The 24,859-nt window shown below is 37.4% G+C and overlaps 1 protein-coding gene across 2 annotated transcripts in view; it reads right to left on the bottom strand.

Moving 5' to 3' along the window:
- The window catches only part of ARSB (arylsulfatase B), a 61,431-nt gene that overhangs the window by 15,459 nt on the left and 21,113 nt on the right, over window positions 1-24,859 (bottom strand). For both annotated transcript variants that reach the window (XM_015848644.3, XM_032441325.2), the window contains exons 5-6: window positions 15,546-15,789; window positions 5,460-5,530 (exon numbers count right to left, since the gene is read on the bottom strand). In XM_015848644.3, coding sequence (XP_015704130.1) covers window positions 5,460-5,530; window positions 15,546-15,789 — 315 coding nt within the window. The remainder of the gene's footprint in view (window positions 1-5,459; window positions 5,531-15,545; window positions 15,790-24,859) is intronic.

Genomic DNA, 24,859 nt, shown 5'->3' with positions numbered 1-24,859 from the left:
TGTAAGTAATAAATGGGGCCTGAAGGAGCCTGGAATGTCTATTACTTAATCAAGATTAATCATTTTGGTATATGTATAGATATAATATATAATGCTGCAGCCATTACAATGTAATTTTAATGCCGAAGAATGGCATATCAGTCCCAGAAACAAAATGGTTTCTCTATAGTAATATATCATATGTTCATTCTGCACAGAGTAGATTTAGCTCTTTATAAGCAATCATTTATTTTGGCAATTAATAGTGCAATATATGAGGTAATGCCTTTCTCCAAATGTCAAGGAGAGCAATGTAAAGTTTTATTTGCATTGAGAAAATGAATCAAAGCTTAGAGAAAAGTCACAGAATGTTTTTACAAGCTTTCTGTCTTGGATGTCAGCCTCTGTGTATAGATATCTTCAAAATAAATTGTCTACAATTAGTAGCCTACAGTTTTATAATGCCTTTGATGTTCCACTTTATGGTTAGGTCTGGAATTTGAAAGGAAGGTGAAAGTTTTTTCAGCCCAAAACAGCCCCACCCAACAACATATTTATTTTGAATACACCACTGTGACTTAAAGATTTAAATTGCTTTTTGAAGAGAAATTGATTCTACATATGTAGTCTATAAGACTTTGTAAAATCTATTGAATTCATTAATAAGTCAGATTAAAAAATAATACAGTACGTACTGACAGATTCTTATTAACAGCTCTGAAATGAAGTGCGCATTTTCTTTCACCATGTCATTTAGTTCTGATTCTCAAAATAAAACTGCTTTCTGTGGGTTATAAAGTTTCAATACGGCTTCAAGACAGACCTACTCGAAATGATGCTGTGGCCAGGAATATGTTCGGTTTAGCAGTTAGGGGAATTTAGATTTAAATCCAGTTGGTTTTTAATTCAGCTGAATCACCAGAAATTGATTGAATGCCATAAGACTATCTAAAAAAAAGCAGATATTTCACAATGGAGGAGCTGACATCATCCTTACAGCTGCCAAGCCATCAACAACTTGGCTTTTTATAAGAAAGAAAGAAAAAAAAGATGACGTTACAAAAATGTGGTAAAACAATTTTGTTTCTTTCTTCCAATGGATGAAAATCAGATTTTGATTTATGCAACTTTTCAGTTACTTACATATTTTATTTGAGATTTCTTAAACAATTTATTACAGAGAAAATGATACTGTTTGAACATAATTCTAGCTTTCTGGTTTTAATTTTCTTAATTTCCTACTGAAGTCGTAACAGAAAATGTGACTGTTTCAGACAGAAACCTGGAAGACTGTAAGTCTTTCATACCAATGTCCTGCCTCTATGGAACTGCGAACTCTATAGTAAATTACCATGTGATTGAGGCATGTTTTGTGGGTGTATTTTTTTGTTTTTTTGTTTTTAATGAAATAACTGGATAATGAATGAGAAACAAAAATGATGACTTTCAGCAAGGAGCGAAAAGAGCAACTGCTCCAAGCAGACAAGGTCTATCTCCACATGCACAGCTCAGCAGACTGGTTTAGCACAGCAAAGTCCAACAAAAGGGTGCAGCCCACGCAGTTTTCCCTGAGGCTCTGGTGCCAGGAACAGCCAGATGCCAGCTGAGGAGGTACTAGCTGCCAGCTAGGAGGACTGGCTCTAGCTCTCCACTTTTAATTGCACAGCTCTCCTCACCCCACCTTCCACTGGCACCCATCAAGACATTCAGTGAGCAGCTGATTCAACCCAAGTGAAGAGGAAAACAATGTTTCCCACTCAAGGTATGCATGTTCAATTGGCCTGTGGAGGCACTTGACTAGTACTAGAACTGATGCAAAACAATCATCAGGGCCACGTGGCTGTGAATGGGGAACAGCCCAAGTGAAGGATTTCTCCAACAGAAACCTGCTGGATCACTTTTTCCACATATTATGAAATAGAAACCTCAAGGTTGATAGCTCCGAAGCTAAATGAAAACCAGACTCATCTTTCCCTGGAAATTTATTTCCCTCCCTTCCTTTGTACCAAAATGAGCATTATGTTAAGTATCCAAAGTGTATCCCAAGGAAGAAAAAATAGCAATTAAAATTTGAATCAGTATCTGATATTCTTCATAGCATGGCTATATGAGTCACTCAAAGGAGAGGGTGACTTGAGCTAATCTGGTGTCCATGTTCTGTGGCCATTCCCTCTGTCTGTCACTAAACACACAATCCCATCTGCTTCTAGTCATACAGTTACTGGGTAAATTTACTCAGATAGCTGCTTTAGTGTAAATCTGCTCCTTATTCACCCCACCCATGCCTCAGGTTGAAAGCTGATCCAGCAGAAGCCTCACCCTGTTGTCATGTCATTTCCAGATTCCCCTCAGGAAGAAGAAAGGATAGGAGAAAACAAAAGACAGGCTGGTCATTTTGTCAATATTATGTCAATATACCACATAGGCCTCACTACAAAGTTGTCAAAATCCCCATACCCTATCAGTACTACTTTTTGGAGATTTCACTCCCAGTTTTTCATTCTGTTGAAACATCACAATTTTTATGAACTGTAAACCAGGTCAGTTCAGAGAGAATGGATTATTTTCAATCTGACCATTCCACTGGGCTGCTACAGGTAAGACATCGCCTGAGGGAAAATCTGCAGTCAGGAATAGGAACTCCTTTTTAACACAGATAAAGACAAATGAGAAAAAAAAAAAAAAAAAAAAAAAAAGTTTAAAAGACTGCAATATGTTTTAGACCACTCTGAAGTTTTACATTTCAATTAAGAAAGTCTTGAATTAAGAAGGTAACAACTTGAAACAGACAGTAATATAAGGACTGCCAGCACTGCTTTATAAAATGAAACTGAGGATGAAATAGTTTACAGTGTTTTGCTTCTTAAATTATTTAGTGTTAATAGGAATGAAATACAGTACTTTGATACAAGAATACCACGGGGCTATTATATTTGCCACTAGATAGAAGTTCTAAAACACAGGCAAGTAGCTGCTGATTAGATCCACCAACCTATTGCAATAGCAAAGGCTGATGCCCGGATGTTAGGTAACAACACCCAGACTAAGAACTTGACAAGCTGTATGATCTTACCCACAAGTGATAAACTCACAGGTCAAAGTTAGTTCTAACACCACAGCAGCAAAGACTTTGTTACCTCTGTAATCAAGATAGTATATTCAGCCTTAAATTTAATATTCTGCTGAAAGCCCTGTTGTAACTATTAACACTGATTTGTCTTCTGCACAAATTCTTCCCTGAAAAAAAAGTCTGTCCTTAAAAATATGATTAGATCACAATTCAGTTTTCCTGTTTCAGACAAAAAATCTGAGAATTACATAGGACATCCCCTGATTCACTCGACTAAAAATACACACTATCAGTTTATTTAGAGATGAAGATAGATGCACTCATTAGATAACATATATAGAAAGAATGCACACACTGTATGCAAAAATACTCAAGAGTTCGGACTAATTAGCACCCGTAGAACAATAACTTAATTCCCTGTGTGTGCATAACTACAATGATCAGTACTCTCCTGATAATCCTCAACCTCCTGTAAGCTTTCCTTGATTATGCTTAATAGTATCTTGACATTTGGTTTCCTGACAGACAGCAGCAGAGGAGCAGTACAAAATGGCATCTAGCACGAAAACTCATATGAAGCAAAGGGTTGTACTGAATTCCTACATGCACAAAAAATGGCATCCACTGACATTCATCAGTGCTTGCTGAATGCTTATGGAGACCAAACAGTGGATGTGAACAACAGTAGATCACAAGCACCGTTGCAGATTTTTAAGGTGTAGTATGCAGGCTCCTGTTAATCACTGTTAAAAATGCATAGCTAATGGTAGTAGTGTTTTGCAGCTGAGAATTTGCTCTAGCAAACTGCTTTATTGTGGTCTTTATACAGGTTCTGTTTTCCGTTGTGATAAATAGGAGGCATTACTTTCAGAGCAACTCGTGTATATGCAAGCTAAGACAATTCCTCTTTATTCAGCGAGGCCCAGGCAAGTCAGAAGATTGGACACTTACACCATACAGGGTGCACAAGGACTTGCAGGTGGAGATTTACATATTGTTTCTCATTACTCCAGTTTTTAAATAGCATATAAAAATATTATGAATTTACAGGTACATACTCCCCTCCCTCCATTCCTGATAGTTGAAAGTCACACCTCATTCAGAATAAAGTACAATTTACTACATCTTCTGCCCAGCTGCCTTGTTCTGTGCTCAAATCTCATGCAACAAACACACACATCAAGTAAAGGCATGCTGGATGTTGTGTACAGTAAAGAATCATCAGTGTATTGCTTCATGGAAACAATCTGTGGGAGTATTTCCTGAGCTTAGGCTCCTGAAAACTTCCTCTTCTCATCCCCTTTATATTTAAAGCAGGAAGCTGGCTATTTAAACACCTCAGCTGTGCTCAATAACAGCAGCTCCCACATGGAAATGATGGTCTCTGAGGTATACCTCAGAACACACCATGGCATAGCATTTTACAGGGACACTACAACTCACTGAGGATTCTTTGAAGGGAAATTGGAGTAGCTATGCTTTAATTTCATCAGTATGTAGGAATTATCTTCAGGCAGTATCATACAGACAACATTAGTTGTGCACGTTGTTTCTCCATCTCAGAAAAGCATTGCAGAAACAGATGTGCCTTGCAGGCCACCTTGCCACTTTCCTTCCTGTTACCACAGCAAAACTTGTATCTCTCATGCAAGTAATAGATCACAGTTCCCACTGGACTACTATTCCTATGACTGGATTTACTTCTTCATTTAATGCAATACAGAAATGCTATAAAAGCACTGGAAAGGACCTGTTCCAATGTTCTGTTTGAAAAAAATCTGCTTGAAAAGTCTGTAGTCCTTAGTAAACCAATCGTGTTAAATCATAAAACAGACTGTGTCCAAAAAGCTATGGAACTGGCAAAGTTAAGTTCCAATTTATGTGACTAGCATTAAATATTTAACTCATGTGATTATGGAACAATAGCAAACACAAAACTTGGAACTTCTAAGCTTCTCACGATCTCAGGTTTTCCATTTGCAAGGTTAACAGTATGATCACTTCAAATAGACACATCAAGATATGCCTGGCTGAGCATTTCATTGGGAGCTACCTGCCAGTCTGGAGCACTGAAGACAGGATTTGGTGGTTTGTTTTGGCTGTCTGCCTTGCTGTGCACCTCAGGCACATGGCTGCTCCTGAACAACTCCATGTCACAAAGTACTGTATTCATTACTCAGCAGTGCTTCAGAGCTCTGCAAAACGGGAAGCGTGCATTGGTCATGGTTCAGTAAGGATTTACCTAGGGTATGATGTTTCTGTATTTTAAAACGAAATGCTTTATCGAAAAGAAAATGGCATACTACAATATGCTGTTTCACCTAGAAGGAAATACTTTACTTAAGGGAAACAAGGAGTATTGCAAAGATAGTCTGTATGTTTTATGAGTCTATACCAGTGGCATACTCACATGGGTAGTCATCCACAAACATGGGATCTATGTTATGAAGCAGTTCCACTCTGGGGGAAGGTCTTCCTTCACTAGAAGAGAAAGAAAATATTGACTTTATTCTACAGCTCATTAGGATCCTGCATGTTTTATTTCAGTGCTCTTCACAATCCAAACAAAGAATTAACTCATACTGGTAAAACTAATCTGAATGTTCTCTTCTAGCCCAGTAACAGTAGTTTTTGCCCCATCTACCTTCCTTGACTTTAGTGTAATGTACTGGGATTATCCACAAGATTAAATAGTATACCAAAGAAGGATTTTCACTATTACCAACTTTAAAAATCAAATTTAGCAGCATAAGGTGGTAACTTAGACTTGCACTGCTCACTTGTGCCTGAACAGGAATCATCACCCTAAAGTGCTGAAAGCGTTTTGGCTGTCTGCTTCAAAAAACACCAGAGGTATTGGCTAACCCTTAAATAAATTCAACTTCTTCCTTTTGTAGAGAGAGACAAAGATTATTCAGATACTCCAAGCCTTCCTCTGAAAAAATAAATAAAAATAAAATAAAATAAAAATCACTTTCTCCAGCTATTAGGTCCATAGTGTGAAACCCTGAGCTACAAAGAAACTATCTGAAGAAAACCCAGTCCTGAAAGAAACTCAATAAATGAAATTCACTCCTTATAAAAGGCAACATGGGTAGGAACTATTAAATAGAAAGAACCTGTCTACATCATTATAAAACATTATCGTATTATCTGACAGAATGTAAACATTCTCAGTCTTTAGAAACTTTTAGAAACTTCCAAATAGCTAAAACTGTTCTCATTTATTGTAAGTCTCAAAACAGTCAACGCAGGCCACTAAAACTCTTGACATTAAAAATAAAAACTGAGGTAATAAACTTAGTGGAAAACTAGTAGAAACCAAAAAATGGCCGTTAGTTTAACATACGTTTCTGTGAGACGTATTTTATAACTGAATAATATTTACACAATTTAATCCTTTCAATATCAACTAATTAATATCATTCCATTTCACTTCTAAAATCATTTCTGGATGCTACGCATTTTCAGTAAATAAAAAAATAACAAGGAGGATCAGTTGAGAGACTGAAGTCATTCAGATAATACAACCTTACAATGAGTACAGAGGAAGTACAATAATTGACCTATAGGCTAATTGGTGGTCACATTACTGAGTGACCTGGAAGTCACTACCAGGTGCCTTTCTATATGTAACAAAATTTGATCTTAGATTTAAGAGGACTTTATTGCCTCTAGATGCTCCATTTTCAGCTGCTGTCAAGTGTGCCTTTTCCCAGCTGTTATTAATACTATTATGAACCAATTAGTGCAAGTTAAATTAGGATGTGAAATCAACATTTGTATGTGATTTTATAGAAGCTGCTTGGAAGATACTGCCGCTTTCATGTGATTTTTCCATATTCTTTCAAAAATGGAGGCTTACAAACACTATAACAGGACATCAGGAAGGAAGAGACAACGTCCTTTCAGTACAGAACTCATCTCTTTCCAATTTGCATAGGTCTGCAGCTGACCTTAGTCCCTCCAGATGCCCTGCATTAGAAATATACACAGCTAAATAAGAAAGCTATAGGATTCTCTATGACGTCTTACTTTTCTGATTTAGCAGGTTTCATTGTAACCACAACTTAAAATTCTCTTCTTTCAGAATATTTATTGTTAGAGGGTAGCCTAATACTTTGCTTCCTCACCATAAAAATAAGGAAGATTTTCCTTTGTCTGGAAGTTATTTTACCATGTCAACGGAGAATTTAATTAAGCAGACAAAAGGAGATTTTTCAAAAAATAAAATAAAATAAATGGTCTAAGAACATCTGGATTGAAACATTCTGAGTTAGCAGAAGAATTAGCAAATTTATGCTGAGAATATCAGTCTATCTTCTCCTTTTTAAAAACATATAGAGGATGTACTGCTCTCTAGTGAATTTTAACAAATATCAACATGTGATCATTCATTTTAATTGCTGTCAAATAGGCAGAAGGTGTCCTTAGGGGGCAATCAAGATTTTTCAGAGTAAATATGTTTATCTTTCATGAAAACATCCTGAGTATCACTCAGCAAAAGCATCTGCATCATCTTGCACTTCTCTGGGTTATATCTGTATACACTTTTCTTAAATAATTTTATTCTACATGTTCTGGAAATAAACATTACTCTCAGCTTTCAATTGCTCTGTTTGTAAGCAGTTATTTATACCACAAATAGATGTGAATGAACTTTTTCCAAGCAGTTCTTCAAGTTAATGTCACTATTTAGTAAAAATAAATAAGTAAAAATAAAATTAAGTTGATCTTGATTCCTATTTCACCCATTCAAATCTGATCTAACATCACAAATATACAAAACTGCAACACGCCAGGCAAATGTATTGGAATAACACCTGAAAAACTGCTAAGAAGATTTGGAGAAATAGTAGTTATTCTAAGCACATTTCATTCAGAATCTCCTAGTGTCTATCACAATGTGTCATGTACTTTACTACAGTCAGCACTGCACTTCTTTTTTTGTTTGGTTAATGTAAAACAAAATCCTTCTGAGCACAGACGTATTAGATAATTCAGTACTGAAAAGCAAAATATATCAAAACAATGCATCAACCAGGACAGACATCATTATTTTGCCCCACATTTCTGTTTCAATAAATTAGAAAGGATATGGAAAACAGATGTTTTCTTAGAAATGCAAGTGCCTTTTGAGAAACATGTTGTACAGTTCAGATTCCTTGACTAGCTGTATTTTAGTATTGTATTCCATTCACTGTTTTCGTTATCCTCAATTGCTATTTTTGAAAAACAGTGATATTTCTACTGGATTTTAGATATAATTTCTAATATGTACATGGTTTTAAAGGTTCCAGCTACAATGCAGTATTACTAGTGATAATCTAAGGTACAAGGTAAGTGAAATCCACCATGATTTATGCAGAATGTCTATAGGCTGTGTTAATAACACCCAGTTTAGAAGGTGAACAAGACCCGAACATGCAGGTCACTTTGACAGGATGTAGTTATCTGAAGATAAAGAACATTGAAGACTTCTGATGCTTCAACAGAGGCAGAACAGGAAAAACAGCATCAGCAAGGGTACAAAAAGGCATAGCAAAAAACTGTGCACAGTCACCAGTCTAAGAAGAATACAGATGTGTCCCTTGACCTCTGCACCACTGCAACTGCGGCTGGGCAGAAGTGTTGTGGAGCTCAGCTGCCAATGGGCTGCCTCAGAACACCTGCCCTGGTGCCTGGATGCAGGGCAGACTTCTTAAGATACTCACCTTTTGGTGACTGTGTGTCAGACAGTGACTGTGTGGGTAAAACCTGTTTTACTTCAGTTTCTGTATAAATTAAATTACATTTTACTGCCATTAGGTTCCCCCAGTGGTACAGGGTTGCAATGCTATTTCCTCCAGTACTATGTCAGTAGATGAATTTGGAAAGAGCGAACAAGTTTTGAGCTCAAAGGCTCTGTCAGACAGCTTCTAAGCAGCATACCAATTTTTATTCAAGAAAATAAGTTCAAACAAGGAGAACACAAATACTGTATTTCTGCAGTTTCATGCATTGTATGAAGGGAACTTAAACTATAAATTGGTAAAAAGCAGTGCAGAAAAGGATATATATATTTGTCTACAAGAACCATATGCTTATGAACTTAAGTTTTTCATGTCCCATTTGCTCCCAGCCATTAAGTTTTCTTCTGGTCCTTCAATCAAAATTCAGCAGAGGAAGTGCAAAATGAACAGTTGTGGACACATGTGGTTTTCAGCTCTATTTACCACAAGAATTTAATATTAATCAATGTCGTGTTGATGCAATTCCTAATTTGGACTACCAATCACCCTAAAATAATTTTAGTTTCTTTTAGGATTGCAGAATTTATATTTATTCACTCTGTTTTTATATCATTACCAACATAAACACTCTGTTTATTACTGAATAATTGCTTTTGTAATTGTATTTACTCATAAGTATCATATTAAGAAAGGTTCTTTAAAAAACTATCAATTATCTGTAGATAAAGATCAGACAGCTTTGAGAGAGGCTCCAGTATGTTCTGACTACTGAGATTATCTGTGTTGTTTCATACGACCCTTTGAAAGGATGGTAAAATCAATATCCCAAATTTAAAAACTTTTCCCCTTTGTTTAAATACATAAATACATTAAATAGTAGGCTTAGGTTCAAAGTTCAACAAAAAAAAATCCTCAAACAAAACAAAAACTCACAGAAGCATATGCAGCTACTTGTACTGTATCAGGAAAGGAAAAAGAATACAGATGTAACATCTGTAACAGATAGGTGATTAGTTTCCATTTTTCAAATGAGGCAGAATCTTAGCAGACTTCACTCATTAAGAGCTACCTCATCCTAGAAAAGCAACGCATTTGAACTTTCCATCAGATGTCACTAAAAGGGCATTATCCCTTCATTGTTTACCACCCAATTGTCAAGCGACCTTTTGAGTTATGATCATGAAATTTAATATACTCATTTCTCCTGATTATATGGGAAAATCACGTGAAATTGACATTTATGCTGCAAGGCAGACAAACAGCAGCCTGACAGTTCACAAAAAACTGGCCTTTCCTCCATTCTGGACAAAGGCCCTCCAGCTGGCACAACTGCAAACGTATGAGACCAACTATTTCCCTAGCAGTGCTAGTAAACATAACATTCAGTAAGAGATGAGATTCAAGTGACATGACTAGTGGTCAGCGTTGACAGTTTGTCCAGATTTCCAGAAATTCGGAAGGATCACTCTTTTCTTATCCCCAAAGCCAGCACACATCACCTTGCCTGCTGAAGGATGAGACTTGAACTTTTTCTTTGATGGTGAATTCACATGTCGCCACTCCATGAACTGCTGTTCACACTGTATCTAGTTGTGGTAACAGCATGTCTTGTCACCACAGGATGAAACCCAGGAAAAATGTCATCTTCATCCTTGTACTGGCTCACAATTATGAAAAACCTGCATATAATGTTCCTTCTGCTCCTGCAAGTGCATTTGTGAGCACCTGGTGCGAGTTCTGAGATACTCCAATGTTGCCACCACCATTTCCAATGCATTGAAGCCAACATTCAGTTCCATGTAGAGCTCACTGGTTGCAATCTGCTGATTCACATGGATGAGCTGATTGAGATGCTCTTCATTTTGTGGTGTGGCAGCTGTGAATGGCTGTCCAGAACATTGTTTGTCTTTTGTCAGTGTTACCACTGCTGAAACGCGCTGCCCACCCCCTCACTGTGTTTATGTCCACTGTTTGAATGTCAGTGGATGCCTTTTTTTCTGCATGAAGTAATTCAGTGACACATCTTTTATTCACACACACTTCCATGTCAGATGCCGTTTTGCCAGGATGCCTCTGCTGCCATCTGTCACACAGCAGCAAAATGCAATGGAATACTATCAGGAAAGTTCAAACTCTACTGCCTTACCACCAACATTTGCCCCTGATTTCATAGGCCAACATCATAAAATAGGAGGCACTAATTTCAGAGCAGCCCTCATATGCAGTATTGTATATACTACATTTCTGTATATACGCAAACAAAACAAGTGATGCACAATGCAATTGCTCACCTCTCACTGACTAATGCCAGTCACACAGACGTAGCCATTCCCATGGCACAACCCACCTAGTTTTATTGGTGAGCACAAAGCCACAGGGCCTGGAATATTCCTCTAGCCAGACTGGGTCACCCATCCTGGCTAAGCTCCCTCCCTCCCAGCTTTCTGTGCATCCCAGATTCCTTGCTGACAGGGTACCACACAAAGCTGAAAAGTCTTTGGATCCATGCATGCACTGCTCTGACTTCAGGCCAGCACATGATCTTCCCCAAGATTCCTGTGTTTACACCATAGCCTCAGACATATGATGTGTGGAGGGGACCCTCCCTTTGAACGTGCAGCTCAGCACAGGCAATTGGGGTGCCAAGAGTTGCTCTTCAGTACCAACCACTTCTGAAGCATTTCAAACCCCTTCATATGCTGCCAATTGCTTTTTCAGTTGGAACGTAGCAGATCCACTGTATTCTTGACTACAAAACCCTAGGGATCAGCCTCAAGTCTCCTATGGTGTTTTCTGCAATAGGCTCCAGGTGAGGCCATTCTCCCCAGCTGCAGTGCAAAGCACATTTTTTATATCTTGCCCTGTCCAGACTGGCCCAAAGGCTACTGAATGAACTCCCTCTCATTTAATTTGTTCAAAGGCTTGTTGTTGCTCGGGACCCCATTTGAAATTGCTCTTCCAGGCCACTTGATAGAAAGGGTTCATAATCAGATTGTAATTCAGAATACGAATTTTCCAGAAACCCACAATGCCTCAGAAAGCTTGTGTTTCTTATTTGATAGTTGGTGGAGACTTGACAGCTATTATTCTGATCACATCCACGGGGACCCAACATTGTCCATCTTCACATTTTAGTCCTAAGGACCAGATCTCCTGTGCAGGTCCCTTGACCTTACTTTGCTTTTTGGCAAAACTGGCTTTCAGAAGGACTGTCTTCTCAGAAAATTCCTCTGCTGTGTGTCCCACAAGTGTTCAGGAGCTTCCCCCTGTTCCAGTGCAGTTAGGACCAGCCCATGGAAAACAGCAGGGTCCAGGAGCACTTTCCAAGTGAAAGTAAACTGTGGTGTAGCCGACCCTCTGCCACCAAAACAACTGAGAAAAACACCCCCCTGAGGCACAAGTGGTAGAAGTGCCGCTCTGCTACACAGAGGCTCGAATCCCGGAGGCTGGACTCGATGATCTCTAAGGTCCCTTCCAACCCGCATGAGACTGTGATACTGTGATACTGTGATGTGATATCAAATGCAGCATATTACTTTGCTATCTTTGATTCCAGTTTGTACTGAAATTCTAGTGTGTCTGGCACAGCAGCACTCAACAGTGGTGCAACTTCATTCAGGTCAAGACTGTCCACTGTTAACCTCCACACACCACTGGACTTTCACATTGGCTATATGGGACTACCACTGCATGGAACTGTTACTGGAAACTGGAGCAGCCATTTACCTAAAGACCTGCCTTTAACATACCTATGCCTCTAGGGCCAAAGTCCATTTTCCATCACACTACCTCACATCCTCTCCACAGTCATGCAAGTAAGAATACAAGGGAACATGGTGTGTTCCAACTATGTCCCCTCTTAAGCAGAAGAGCACTTACTCCTAATAGTTGATGTGTTGGTCTACATGGGTGGGGGAGAAAACTCATTTTCTCTCTTTAAGCTGTTGAACTGGTGACTCCATAGCAGATGTTCAGACCCACAGGGAGGAAGAGCCTTTCTTCATATTACTGGAATTGTCCAGCAAATTTATCCACCATTTTTCCCTCTCCAACTTTCCAAGTCAATATTGCCAGTGACTTCACACACACTTCTGTAGCATGGATCACATGCCCTTGACTTCACTTGGATCTTTGGATAACTGACCATTATCCAGGTCAAGATAAACTGTCTTAAGCATGGCTTATTCCCACAAGTACCAGATGCTTCTTCTCCATGGTGATTCACTTGCTGGTATTACATACTTCTTCCTTGATGTACAACGGGGTTGCCTCCAGAGGGTAAGGGGTTGCCCCCCTTTGCCAATTGCTTTGTCAATGCATCTTTCCCTGAAGAGGGATCCCAGCTGCTTGACTTGTCTGCCCTGTTTGACTTTCTGGTACAAAAGCAGGGCCTGACAAAAGATTGGATCAAATCCAGAGGCATTTTCTTCCTCTCAAGGGTGCTGAATTGTGTTGACTACTGCTTGATAGGCACAGGAGATAATCCAGCATGGTGAAGAGAATTGTTACCTCTGGCACTGTCAGAATCAGGACATACCTTTTCAAAATGTATCAGTTTTTTTAGAGTCCCACACATATTCATGAATGACATCTGAAACCATCAGAGGTGGCAGTTGTTACAGATACCTGACTATATCCTCCCACACACACTGCCACCCCAAACCCCACTCTGCCTCAGGCCAGATCTTTGGTTGACAGCAATTTAACCCTAGACAAAACTGCAGACAAAGCAATAGGATCTTCCCAGCTAGAATATCTCAAGAATATTCAGAATTAAAAATATATATATATTAGCTCTTTCTGAAGTGAGGAGTGTACTTGTTAGTAGTTTCCAGGATAAGATTCCTGAAATGTGAGAATGATGGCAGTTCTGAGTACAAATACCAGATTAAGTTCATGGTCCATTTAAATTGAGCACATGCAATATACAGATCGGCAAAACCATAAACAAACATAAGCCAGACCCCAGAGACAATAAACAGTAAGAAAAGATTAAGAAAAACAACTTTGAAAGCAAATAAAGCAACATTATGAATGAATAAATCATCGCTGTGATCCGCAACTATCAGTCTAGTATAATTGCTATAAAAAATTAATGTGTTATCCTCAATCCTTTGAGCCTCGTGTTAGGTGCCAAAAGGACTTTTGTGGTTTAACCCAGCAGACTACTCAGCCATTCAATCACCTCCACCCTTCTTTAGTCAGACAGGGAGAGAATACGAAAAAGGTGAAGCTTGTGGGTTGAGATAAAAAGAGTTTAATAGGACAGAAAAAGAAGGGGAAGAAATCATAATGATTCAGATAAAAATGTACAAGCAAGTGATGTGTAAAACAATTGCTTATCAGTTCCTAACTGATGCTCATCTAGTCACCAAGAAGCAGCAGCACCCAAGGCCAATTCCACTCTTTTTATTACTCAGTTCATGGTATGAAATAGCCCTTTGGTTAGTTTAAGTCAGTGTCCTGTTGCCCTCCCAGTTCCTTATGTGTCTCCAGCCTCCTCCCTGGCAAGGCAGTGTGAGAAGCTGAGAATTCCTTGATGTAGTGTAATCACTTCCTCAACAACAACTCAAACATTGGTGTGTTATCAACACTGTTCTTTTCGTAAACTGAAACACAGCATCATATTAACAATCACTGTGAAAAAATAATCTTTTTCAGCCAAAACCAGGACAGGGCTCTAGAATACATTTCAGTAGAATGGAAGAGAACATTACAAGAACAGCTTTGGAAGATGGACTAACTGAATCTAAGTTTTAACTGAAAATACCACAAAGAGACATCACCAGAGCTCCTTTTGATAGCTTGTTCCAGTGATTAATCACCTTTATCAGTTAATGCCTTTTTCATTTATTCTTTTACATTCAACTTATTCTGCTGAGCCCACTGCACCAGTAACAAGCACATATTCATATGTACCCAGTGCCCCAAGTCCAATATCCAGTATTTGTGATATCATTTTTATTATGCTACTCTTGAGGAAAAATGTATCAGATTTAACTCATTTTCCTTTTAATGCACTGAAGACTTCATTATCTGACCTAATGGGGTCTGGGGTATCCCATTTAATACACACAGCATGAGAAGTACACAGAATCAGTCCGAGAGCAGTTAAATGTATTAGGTACTCATGGTCTCAGTGCAAATTCAGCTAGAGCTAAGCTGTCTTCTCTACAGTCATCTAAGTAATGAACTGGCTTAAACCAGGTTCAACATCACAAAATCAGGAACAAAGTCAAGTTTATCACTGTATCCAACCTCACAGGCTTTCTGAGACACTGGACAGTGTAATACAGACTCATCCAAATCCATCCAAATCCATCTTCAATTAGTTTAATTAATTAAATTAGTTAATTAATTTAATTAATAAGTATGGTTAGATTTCCAACATGTCCAGTTCCCAAAGCATACTCCAGAGATGCCCAGCATGGCTGGGTCCATGTAATTTACTAACTTGTACTCCACACTGTACAAATCTGGTTCTGGAAGATAGAAAGTTCTTGAAAAAAATATACTGTATTTGTGCAGCACTGCACATGCACTAATAAATTCAGCACACCTAAGTTAACACGTTACAAAGGCCCTGCATCTGGGGAAAGGATTAACCTGCAACCTTTATAATTTTCTCACAAGCAAGAACCTGTATCTTCCCTTCAACTAGGGAAAATAGGAACCTTTTTTATTCTATTCAGCTCTGTTCCGTAGGTTTAATAAATTTTTCCCATACCAGAATTCTTACTCTGTGATTTGACATGCAGATATACCTGATAGTTTTCCAAACATCAAAGCCATCCAAAGGTTTTGTGCCACTGGTATGTCCTCCAGCAAGGTGCACCAGTGTTGGCAGCCAGTCGGAGATATGGATAAGTTCGTGACTTTCTACACCTTTTTGCTTCAGTAAAGGACTTGCAACAAAACCTACTCCTCTAACTCCTCCTTCCCAGAGCGTCCATTTTCTTCCTCTCAGTGGCCAATTGTTTCCACCTGCCATAGTTTGTCCTCCATTATCTGAAAAAAAGTAATTAGCCATAATCAGTGGTAAGAAAGGAACAGAACAATCCTCCATACAACATTTATTCACCCATTTGAAGTATATATGTATATTTTTTACAATCTAGGCATGACATGGGAGTTCATACAATGTACTGAATATGTTCAGAGTATTTAAAAAGTCAAGTCTTGCAGAAGTCTTAGAAATTACTGGGCAAAAACAATACTATCTTATAAAGCAGTGATTCAGAAAGTGACATTTAAAAACATCCTCTGACATTAGACAGCTCAAGTCTCTGGGATCAACAGCTTAATTTTATTTTCAGCTACATTCAAGACCACAGGAAGAGTTGCTATCAAAACCATCACTAGTACTCTGACTACACTAGCATTCCATTTTCCAAAGCAGTCATATTTTAAGTAGAAAACTGTTATTCCAGTGACAGGACACCGTACTCCTCATTCACAAATATTTTTTTTCCTTTTTTTTTGTAAGCTGCCCAAGTGACTTATTTGTTATATCAAACAAAAGCAAATGGCTTCTCAGACAAAAGCAGAAAGCTTGAATTGTAACTACTTGAAGTAGATGAACAACTTGGAAATATGCTAAATCAATTTTGGTTGGTAAGACTGTGCAAGATGGTCACAGAAAAAGCTGAACTTCAGATTACAGTAACACAGAAATACCTACATGAATCAGAGATAGCTCATGTAACTTTTTAACCAGATTTCCACATTTAGAAAAACACTTGGATTTCTAAAATTGTCAGGATTAATGATTTGAGGCAACTTTAGTTACTACTGTGCATTTCTTCTTGTTTATACCTGTTTTAATGATTTCAGAACAGTAACTGTCAACAATCTTTCTAAGCATGACTTTTCTGCATTTTAGTATGCTTAAAATTACTTTCAAAGTAGTCACTGAACTAAACTTTATTAAAAATTGTCAAGTCTCTGTTTTAAGTACGACCCAATTAAAATGCTGAAATTTTAGGTAAGAAGCAGGAAATTCACGTTCAGTCCACTACAGAAAGACTCTACTGTAATTGCCAAATGATCTCCCTTCTGTTTCACTAATTAAGAAGCAGTGTAAAACACTACTATGAATATTTTTCTACTGAAAGATTCCTTTTGTTCTACTAAGGAATAATCTAGAATAGGATTTTCAAAGGTGGAAGCCTTAACAGTTGAAAAAAACAGCATGACCTGAAAAGTACAATGTATTCTGTGGACCAATTAGCTTCCAGGAAGGCTGCATGGGTTAAAAAAATAATAATAATAAAGTCAAGAGCTTCACCATTTTCAGTACAAAATACAGGGAACCGAATCCTAGTTACCAATATTTCTCCCACAAAGATCTTGAGTATGGAGACCTAAGAATTCAAGCAGTTGTCTGAGACAAAATAAAAAGACATCAGTTCTATGGTTCCTTCTGAATTCAGTGTGAATAAGAATTCCTATCAGGAATAATGATGGGACAAAGTTCTCATAATTAACCTTTTAACCTTTGGAGAATTACAGTGTAGACGAGATGCCTTTTACTGTTAGAATTTAGTTAAGATTTGATTCTACAATTTGTCCTAAGTATATTTTTTTCTCCATATGACAAGCTACTATCTTTCCATATCAGTTCAACACTAATATTCAAGACTGCAGAAACTAACATATCAGCAAACAGCAAGGAATTAGAGAAGTAGAGTGAGCTATAGAAGAATGAAGGAAGTGTACGTTTCCTGGGTTACAGTCAGATCTTTATGTAGTTTTTTTGTTTCGTTTTTTTTCCAGAGCCTTCACCATCTGTAGTTTAGTTAATACACTCAACACTGTGCCAGATTCATTATGCAATAAACTCCTTGAGACAAGGCCTCTATCCAACACAAATCTACAAGTAAGGACTTGTGTGCAATACCATATGTAGTATATGATTAAAAGAAATGGGAGGAGGGGAACAATATTTTCTTGTTTTGCTAGTTTATCTGATATGCAAATGAAAAAACACAACATATGAAACAAGCTTCATCCCACTCATTTTCAAATTGCTAATTTACAATTTCCTTCTCCCTAAGGAATATATGTGCAAGGATTGCTTTCTGCTTCAGTTCTTTACTGAGCAACCAAGAAAGTTTTGAAGTATGGGAAATCAAGGTTTCTGTTCTGATTCTTGAAATTTTCATTCTAGTGAATCAGAATAGAGTTGATGATGCCAGAATAAACCATACCAATGGTTCATACCATTTTTAAAAGTTATACTTGTGTATTTCTGAATGATTTGAAGCATTATCTGGGACTTCAAAAGCAATAACAAATTAATGAGGAGAAAACATAATAACATTAAAAGATCATAATGTACCTACATTGATGAAACATTAAGGAATAAACAAGAACTCAATGACTGCATGAGATGTAGACCTGGGAGAAAGAAAGGCACAGAAAACCACTAGAGAACTGTAACTCATTTTTGGGGGTCTAGTGCATGTCTAGACAACAGGACATAAAGCAGACAGCTGCTGTGTACACACCTTTGCCCTAAGATAATACCCATGGATGTTACTTTTTTGGTATTTTATCTACTGATGCTAAAAATTTGCATGGATTCAGAAAACCACCGAAGAAGTTTGAAGTTAAAATATCACTGATAGCTCTTAAGCGAAAAATAGCTACTCTGTTTCTTCAGCTACCTCTGCTGAAGATTTGAATATTTTCACAAGATTTTAGGTGAAAGGGCACCAATGATGAGTTCTAAAACCCTTTCCCAATCACATGCTGCCAGATACTGCTATAGTGAGAGGATACATATTCAGAGGGATCTTTTGTCTATGGGAGAACAGCCATTCTCAAATTATCCCAAACAAGCTAAATCTTCATGCTATTTCTCACTGAAACTTTATGTTATTTTAGCAAAGTATCTTGAACATGGAATGCATTCCGTAGTACATATGGAAAGTTCCAGTAGCTTAAAACACACACTTAACATCCACTTAGGTAAGAGATAAATAGGATCATTGTTGCTTCACATTCTATGCCAACTTCATATCCAATTCAGAATCCACTTCAAAACAGTATTTCCTCAATGATTGATCATCCATTTTTGCAACTGTTTCTCTCCATGACTCATCCTAATACATTATCTCAGCAGACGGTCTCCAGAGCAAAGCTTTTATAATCAAAGTACGTACAGCTAGAGGCTCTGATTTATAACACTTCTTAGCAAAGCTTCAGCCTTGCTACTTCAGCTGAAAGCAGAAGCCCCACCCCCTCAAGCATGATTCTTCAATAGTCTCTGTAATGGAGACAAACATCAAGTATGACATTCATTAAAAATAATGGCAGAAAAGTCTGGAAAAAGAAGTGAGCATATTTTTCCTGCTGGTAAGAATAATTTTTGCAATTACTTCTTTATAATTTAGGCTTCAATAATACCCACAACATATCATGTGCATTAGAAAATTTATAAAACAAACCTACTCTTGTTCATAAAGAAAGGATGAAAGCGAAGAGAATAAGTCTGTAATTAGAAATGATGGTACTTGGCATAAATATAATCTAGCTAATTTATTCAGTACTGTTTGTTTTCTCAAATGGAAGAATTATGCATTTGTAATGAGCTTTGTTGTTGTCTCGGTTTGCTCTGATAGATGTTCAGCTATCTCTGTGTTCCCTTGGTATTCCTATCAAACCCATCATTTTGTGCTAACAGTAGCACCTGAAATATTATCATTCTGACAGGGTCTTCTTCTATAAGATGTTATCTGAAATATATGTAGGGTAAACAGCAAAACAAGGACTGAATATACAAAAGATGCAGAGAAACAGAAGTATCCCAGAAACTCTTAAAGTTTGATTTGAGCAAAGTAGTGCACACTTGAATTAGCTCCAGCTTTGCTGACTACAGAGAAATCTGAATAACAAAAGACAAACAAACAAAAAAACTCAATTATATGGTTGCACTGACTTGGAAGTGGTGTTATTCTTGCTATGTAAAAAAGTGAAAACTCTAAAAAGAAAATGAAAGATACTGACAGTTCTGTCAATCACTATGGAGAGATCCCACAACTGTTAGATTTGAGGGAAGGGAGTAGTCACAGAGAGAACAGTCTATAAAGGGCAGCAGATAATTCTGAGAGTCAGGAATTGGACAAAAATCTCTAGGAGTTAAAGTCAGATTAATCTCTGGTATTATCAACCCCTTGCCAATTCATGTCTCCTGTGAGTAGCATAATTGTGTTCTAATTTTGTGTTGGTCCTCAGTAACCAAAATATAAGAATCCTCTTATAAAAGAATTGTCATGCTGAGCAACTTCAATGGAACTGACGCTAACAAAAATTTTACAAAACAAAAAAATTTTTTTTTTAGGTCTTAGTAGACCTAAAACCCCTAAACCCATACAATGCCCCCAGACTGTTAATAGCAATGCATTTTATGTCAGTTTTTCCACACAAACGTATTTGTGGGAAGCACATCCTTGATAAAATAGATTGATTTAAAGCTCCCTGGACAAAATATTCTTTGCTTTAACAATACACAACACCCTAGGTCCTCTGAAGACTGTAGAAATTTACCATACATTTTGATGGTAAAATTTCTGCCAGTAAACAAACAAACAAATATGTATATATAATTCTCCTAACACTAGGAACTATTCCAGTATGCCTTCAAGAGCAAAATCATTCCACTTAAGACAATTTTTACAGTCTTTCAGTCATGAATCTATTTACATTCAATCACTCTCTCTTCCCTCCCCCCCCCCCCCCCCTCCGTCCCCTTTTTTAAAGTCAGTTCAATGCTGTTCACATTGATATTTTTCAGTGGTCTAAAATGAAACAATGAAAATAGCACTTTCCTACCAAAGCATTCAGGATGAAATTCAGATAATACAAGCCATATTAAAAAAAATCTTTGTATAACTCTTTGTATAACTGGATGTTTGTCTTTCAAAATATTGTGGGTTTTGGTAAAGGTAATGAATATTTTAATAAAAGCCTTTCAACATAAGCACAACAAAGCTTGTACCTCTTTTCTGTACCTTTAAAAATGAAGGACAATTTTTTTTCCCTCACAGTCATCCATTTTATAAATCAATATTCACTGTCATATACATAAGAAAGAATTTAATTTGCTGTATCTGTAATCTGTAAACTGTCAAAGATGTATAACGGGAGTTCTTAAAGGAATCAATAAACAAAACTAAGCAGATATGCCACTCTGTTTCTCCCAAACTCTTCTCTGAAGAGTTGCCAGCTGCCTAGCAGTCTGACGAGTGCATTATATCTATGCAGTGATGTGGGACACATGCAAGCAGTAAAGAGTTTAATGAATATAGCTTCTTTGAAGAAGAGTTTGATAATAAAGAACAGGAATGAAGCAATTCCGAGAGCAATAACTAATGAAGCATGCATAAATTCCAACCTAACAAACTTCAGTTTGACAAACTTTTTAATTGAATGACACTGCAAGAGAAGCAGCAGCCCACTTCAAATAATTAAGACAAGCCGCATACGCAACAGATAGTAAAAACCATGGGAAAAGCTGCCTGGCAATTCCACTGCAGCAATCTACTTTTTCTCCAAGAGGCTAGAAGGCTAGATCTTGTTTCTACTATAGCAAAGTAACTTACTATCTTTTCTTCCTTTCTTTCTTTCTTTAATAGAATACCCTTTTCTTCTTATGTTCTTCTTATGACCACAACAAAGCTAAACTTCACCTCACAGTCCTGTTGACACGCCTGGCAAACTGCTCTAGATGAGCTCATTGCAGAAGGCTTCCTGAAAATTCCCCACAGATCCATCTGGGATTGTATTAGATGCTGTTATTAAGCAGTTTTAATTCCAGTATTTCTTTTCAAGATTTTCTGTTTTGTTACTCCAAGTAAGGAGCTGCTCACAAGCCTCCTTACAGAAACTGTTTTTAACTTCTGTATGTTCTAAACCTTCCACTCTCATAAAACAATAAAATCAGAGGCTTTAGATTTGTAATATATATTATACAACTTTGCAATGGCAGAACTGTAATGCTAAGTTTGTATGTTAGTAATCCTAATTATCATAACAAGCTTAACAAATGTTTTTGGCATTTGTGGAATAAAAAACGCTTTAAAAATGTGGAACATATAACTCTTAAAAAAAAAATTAAAAAAATCACAGCATATAATGAATTATTTCCTTTAAGAAAAGTAACAGTCTTAACAGACTCCTCTTCCCACTTTCCCCTCCCGCCTCCCAAAAATAAAACCAAACCCAAATCAAACAAGTAAATAACAACAACGAAAACCCACCACCAACAAAAAACAACCCACTTTCAGTGCAACAGTCCACTAGGATTAACTATTCTGGACCATTTTGATGTCTCAGTGGAACATAGCCTGTATAAATAAACTCTAGCAATAAGTAACCAAAGTTATATCTAAAAACATCAACATGCATCATATATCATCATAAGAATGTTAAATTTACATAAACAAATCCACGTAGACACCTACAATCAGAAGTAGACATCCAAAAGCTTAACAGATCTTCATGCATATATATTCACTACACACAGAGAAAGAAAAAAAACAACTAACATTTAAGTGATGTATTCAATAAGTTGATAAAAAAATAAAATTAAAAAAAATCAAGTGATGTGAGGAAATTTTTTGACTGTGAAGCCACTTCATTATCCTATTCAGAACTCAGCGAAGGAAAAACATTTTACATATTATATGTAAAAGTGCAAAGCAAAGGAAAATTTAAGCACTGAGGATACTATAAATACAATTAGATATCACATATCTATTCACCTCCACGTTTATCATGTACAAGTGCCACTACAGTCCATAAAGAGCAGATTCAGTCTAACAGTCCTGGTTCTGTGCAAAAGATACCTTATATCCTGAAAACTGATACAAAAGATTTGCCAAATACTCTTGCTGTACCAACAGAGCATTTCTTTGCTACTTTTTTCTATTTTTTACCGTTGCTTAATCTCCTATATTTTTCAACTGTTGAATTTTTCTGAAGGTGTAAGAGAAAACTCCCATGCTCCGAATTTTCTCCTCATGGGCCCCTGCAGTAAGCTGATCTAGCACACATCTGTCTGATATATAAACCATACTAAGCTCTGTTTGAAAGGTTTGTCTAAAGCCATGCAGTACTTTAAAAGTGAGAACAGACCAGGAAAAGAAAAAAAAAAATTCAACAAAAAAAACCCTAAACAATAATTGTTTAATTTTATAATGCAAATCTGGACACTTCAATATATTTAATCAAACTGGAGCATCATCAAAATAAAGGGAAAAAGGATTATTTCAAGCTCCTGATACTCCTGCAGCTACAGGCTGCATCAGCTGGATATATCCTAGCATGAAACATTCACGAAGTGTTTGAAAGGCAAATATGGTCAATAATAATTTATAGCACTTATTCCAGGTTTTACTTTTGAGTAACTCATTGCTTTCTCAAGATGAGAGAAACAAAACTACTTCTTTGCTAAATGGAACAATGGAGTCCCTTCCATATGCTCCCTCTTTTCAATTATGGTCAGGGCTGTATGTTTAATTTAAAAGACTGCTACAACCTCATTTTAAAGTGCATCCCCCTCTCCACCTACCATCAGAAGAGATAGGTTTATGTGGTAGACAGACACTCCTCCATAAGCAGAGGAGTGACTGTGAGTGTGGTAGGAAGCGCCAAACTTCAAGTGTAAAGCTTGTAAGAGCCAGAAACTGTCCAATAGTTGGCAGTGTCTAGTTGTTTTCATTCAGTAAAAGCATTTGGAAGTTTATTTTGAATAAATTTGGGTTGCTTCCTCTGCTTCTGGAAGCAGTGTGAATTCACTTAGAACAAGTGTAGTGCTGTTATCCAAAAAAACAGTAATGGCTCTAATTAGGGCACATTTATTGCAGCATTCTGAGGGAAAAATCAGGAAGTCAGGCAACTGTTACCATACTTACAGACAGTCTGTATAAGCACATATCAGCCAAAACTAATGTATCTATTTTTCCAAACAGATGGAAAATGCCTGACCCAAGGCCTGCCAGTTTTGTGCTCAAGTTGCAGCTGTAAGGTAAGAGAAGATGAAGAAATTCTAACATGTGAGAACATGATCCAGCCTAGAACTAGCTTTGTATCTTTTACTCATCAGTCCTGCACAACAGATTTTCCTGAATTCAGGTGCAGCAGAAGTTCTAAGATGTGCGCGGACTGCAGAGAAGGCTGCAAACATCAGAGAACCATTGTTTCAGGAAGAATATCTTGACCTAACACTATTATATTTTTAACCTTTAAAAAGGAAAAAAAAACAAAAAAAAAAAACAAAAAAAACCCCAAAAAACAAAAAAACACCACATAACTTCCAGTCTTGTGGAGCTGCCAGACTTTAGAATTACATGCAAACAGGAGAGACAAATGATCCAATTTACATGCATTAAAGCCTCGTGCTTATGTCTAGAATCTGCATCTTCCATCATAATATCCTGTACCCCTTTTCCTCTGTGTTTATTTGAGGAGGACCGTTAAGATTGCACTTTGTCACTTATCTTACCCAAAATAAACAGAGCAATCTGGAGCTAATTTAAGTGGTTTAGCATATCAGGATACAGCTGGGAAAGATTTTAAGAGAAAGGCTCCAGATGAACAATAGCAGTGTGCAGCCGAGCAGCAGCAAGCACAGGAAGGCTGAGCAGACAGGCTGGCAGACAGCTGTCAGCCATTCCAATAACAATTCCTGCAGCCAGTGTTAACTAGTCAGCATTGAAACCCTCCAGCCAGCTCAGGAACAGCCACAAACAAAACAGAAAATTAAAAAGTTCACTTGAAATGACGGGAGTGTCAGGGCCAGAATTTAGTGTCATGAGCATTTCAGTTGTTCTTCGTTCATGTAGCAACAGCACAACTCCTGTCTGTCTATGATTTTTATAGCTGCAGGGTCCAGATGTCTTTTTTTTCCCCCTTGTTAATATTAAGCAGGCAGATGCAATGCCTTAACAGTTATGAGTTGATTCAGGCAATTGGATGAATTTATACATCTGTTTTTCACATCACTTTTCCTTGAGAGGAGTGACTTGAGCTCTTACCCACTTGGGGCCCTACCTATACTCAGGAAATCTTGGCA

This window comes from Coturnix japonica, chromosome Z (genome assembly GCF_054131305.1).
Source record: "Coturnix japonica strain WE chromosome Z, WE-NBRP24, whole genome shotgun sequence".
NCBI lineage: Eukaryota > Metazoa > Chordata > Aves > Galliformes > Phasianidae > Coturnix > Coturnix japonica.
Note: the sequence above shows the minus strand (reverse complement) of the source record. Positions and strands in the feature narration are given on the sequence as shown.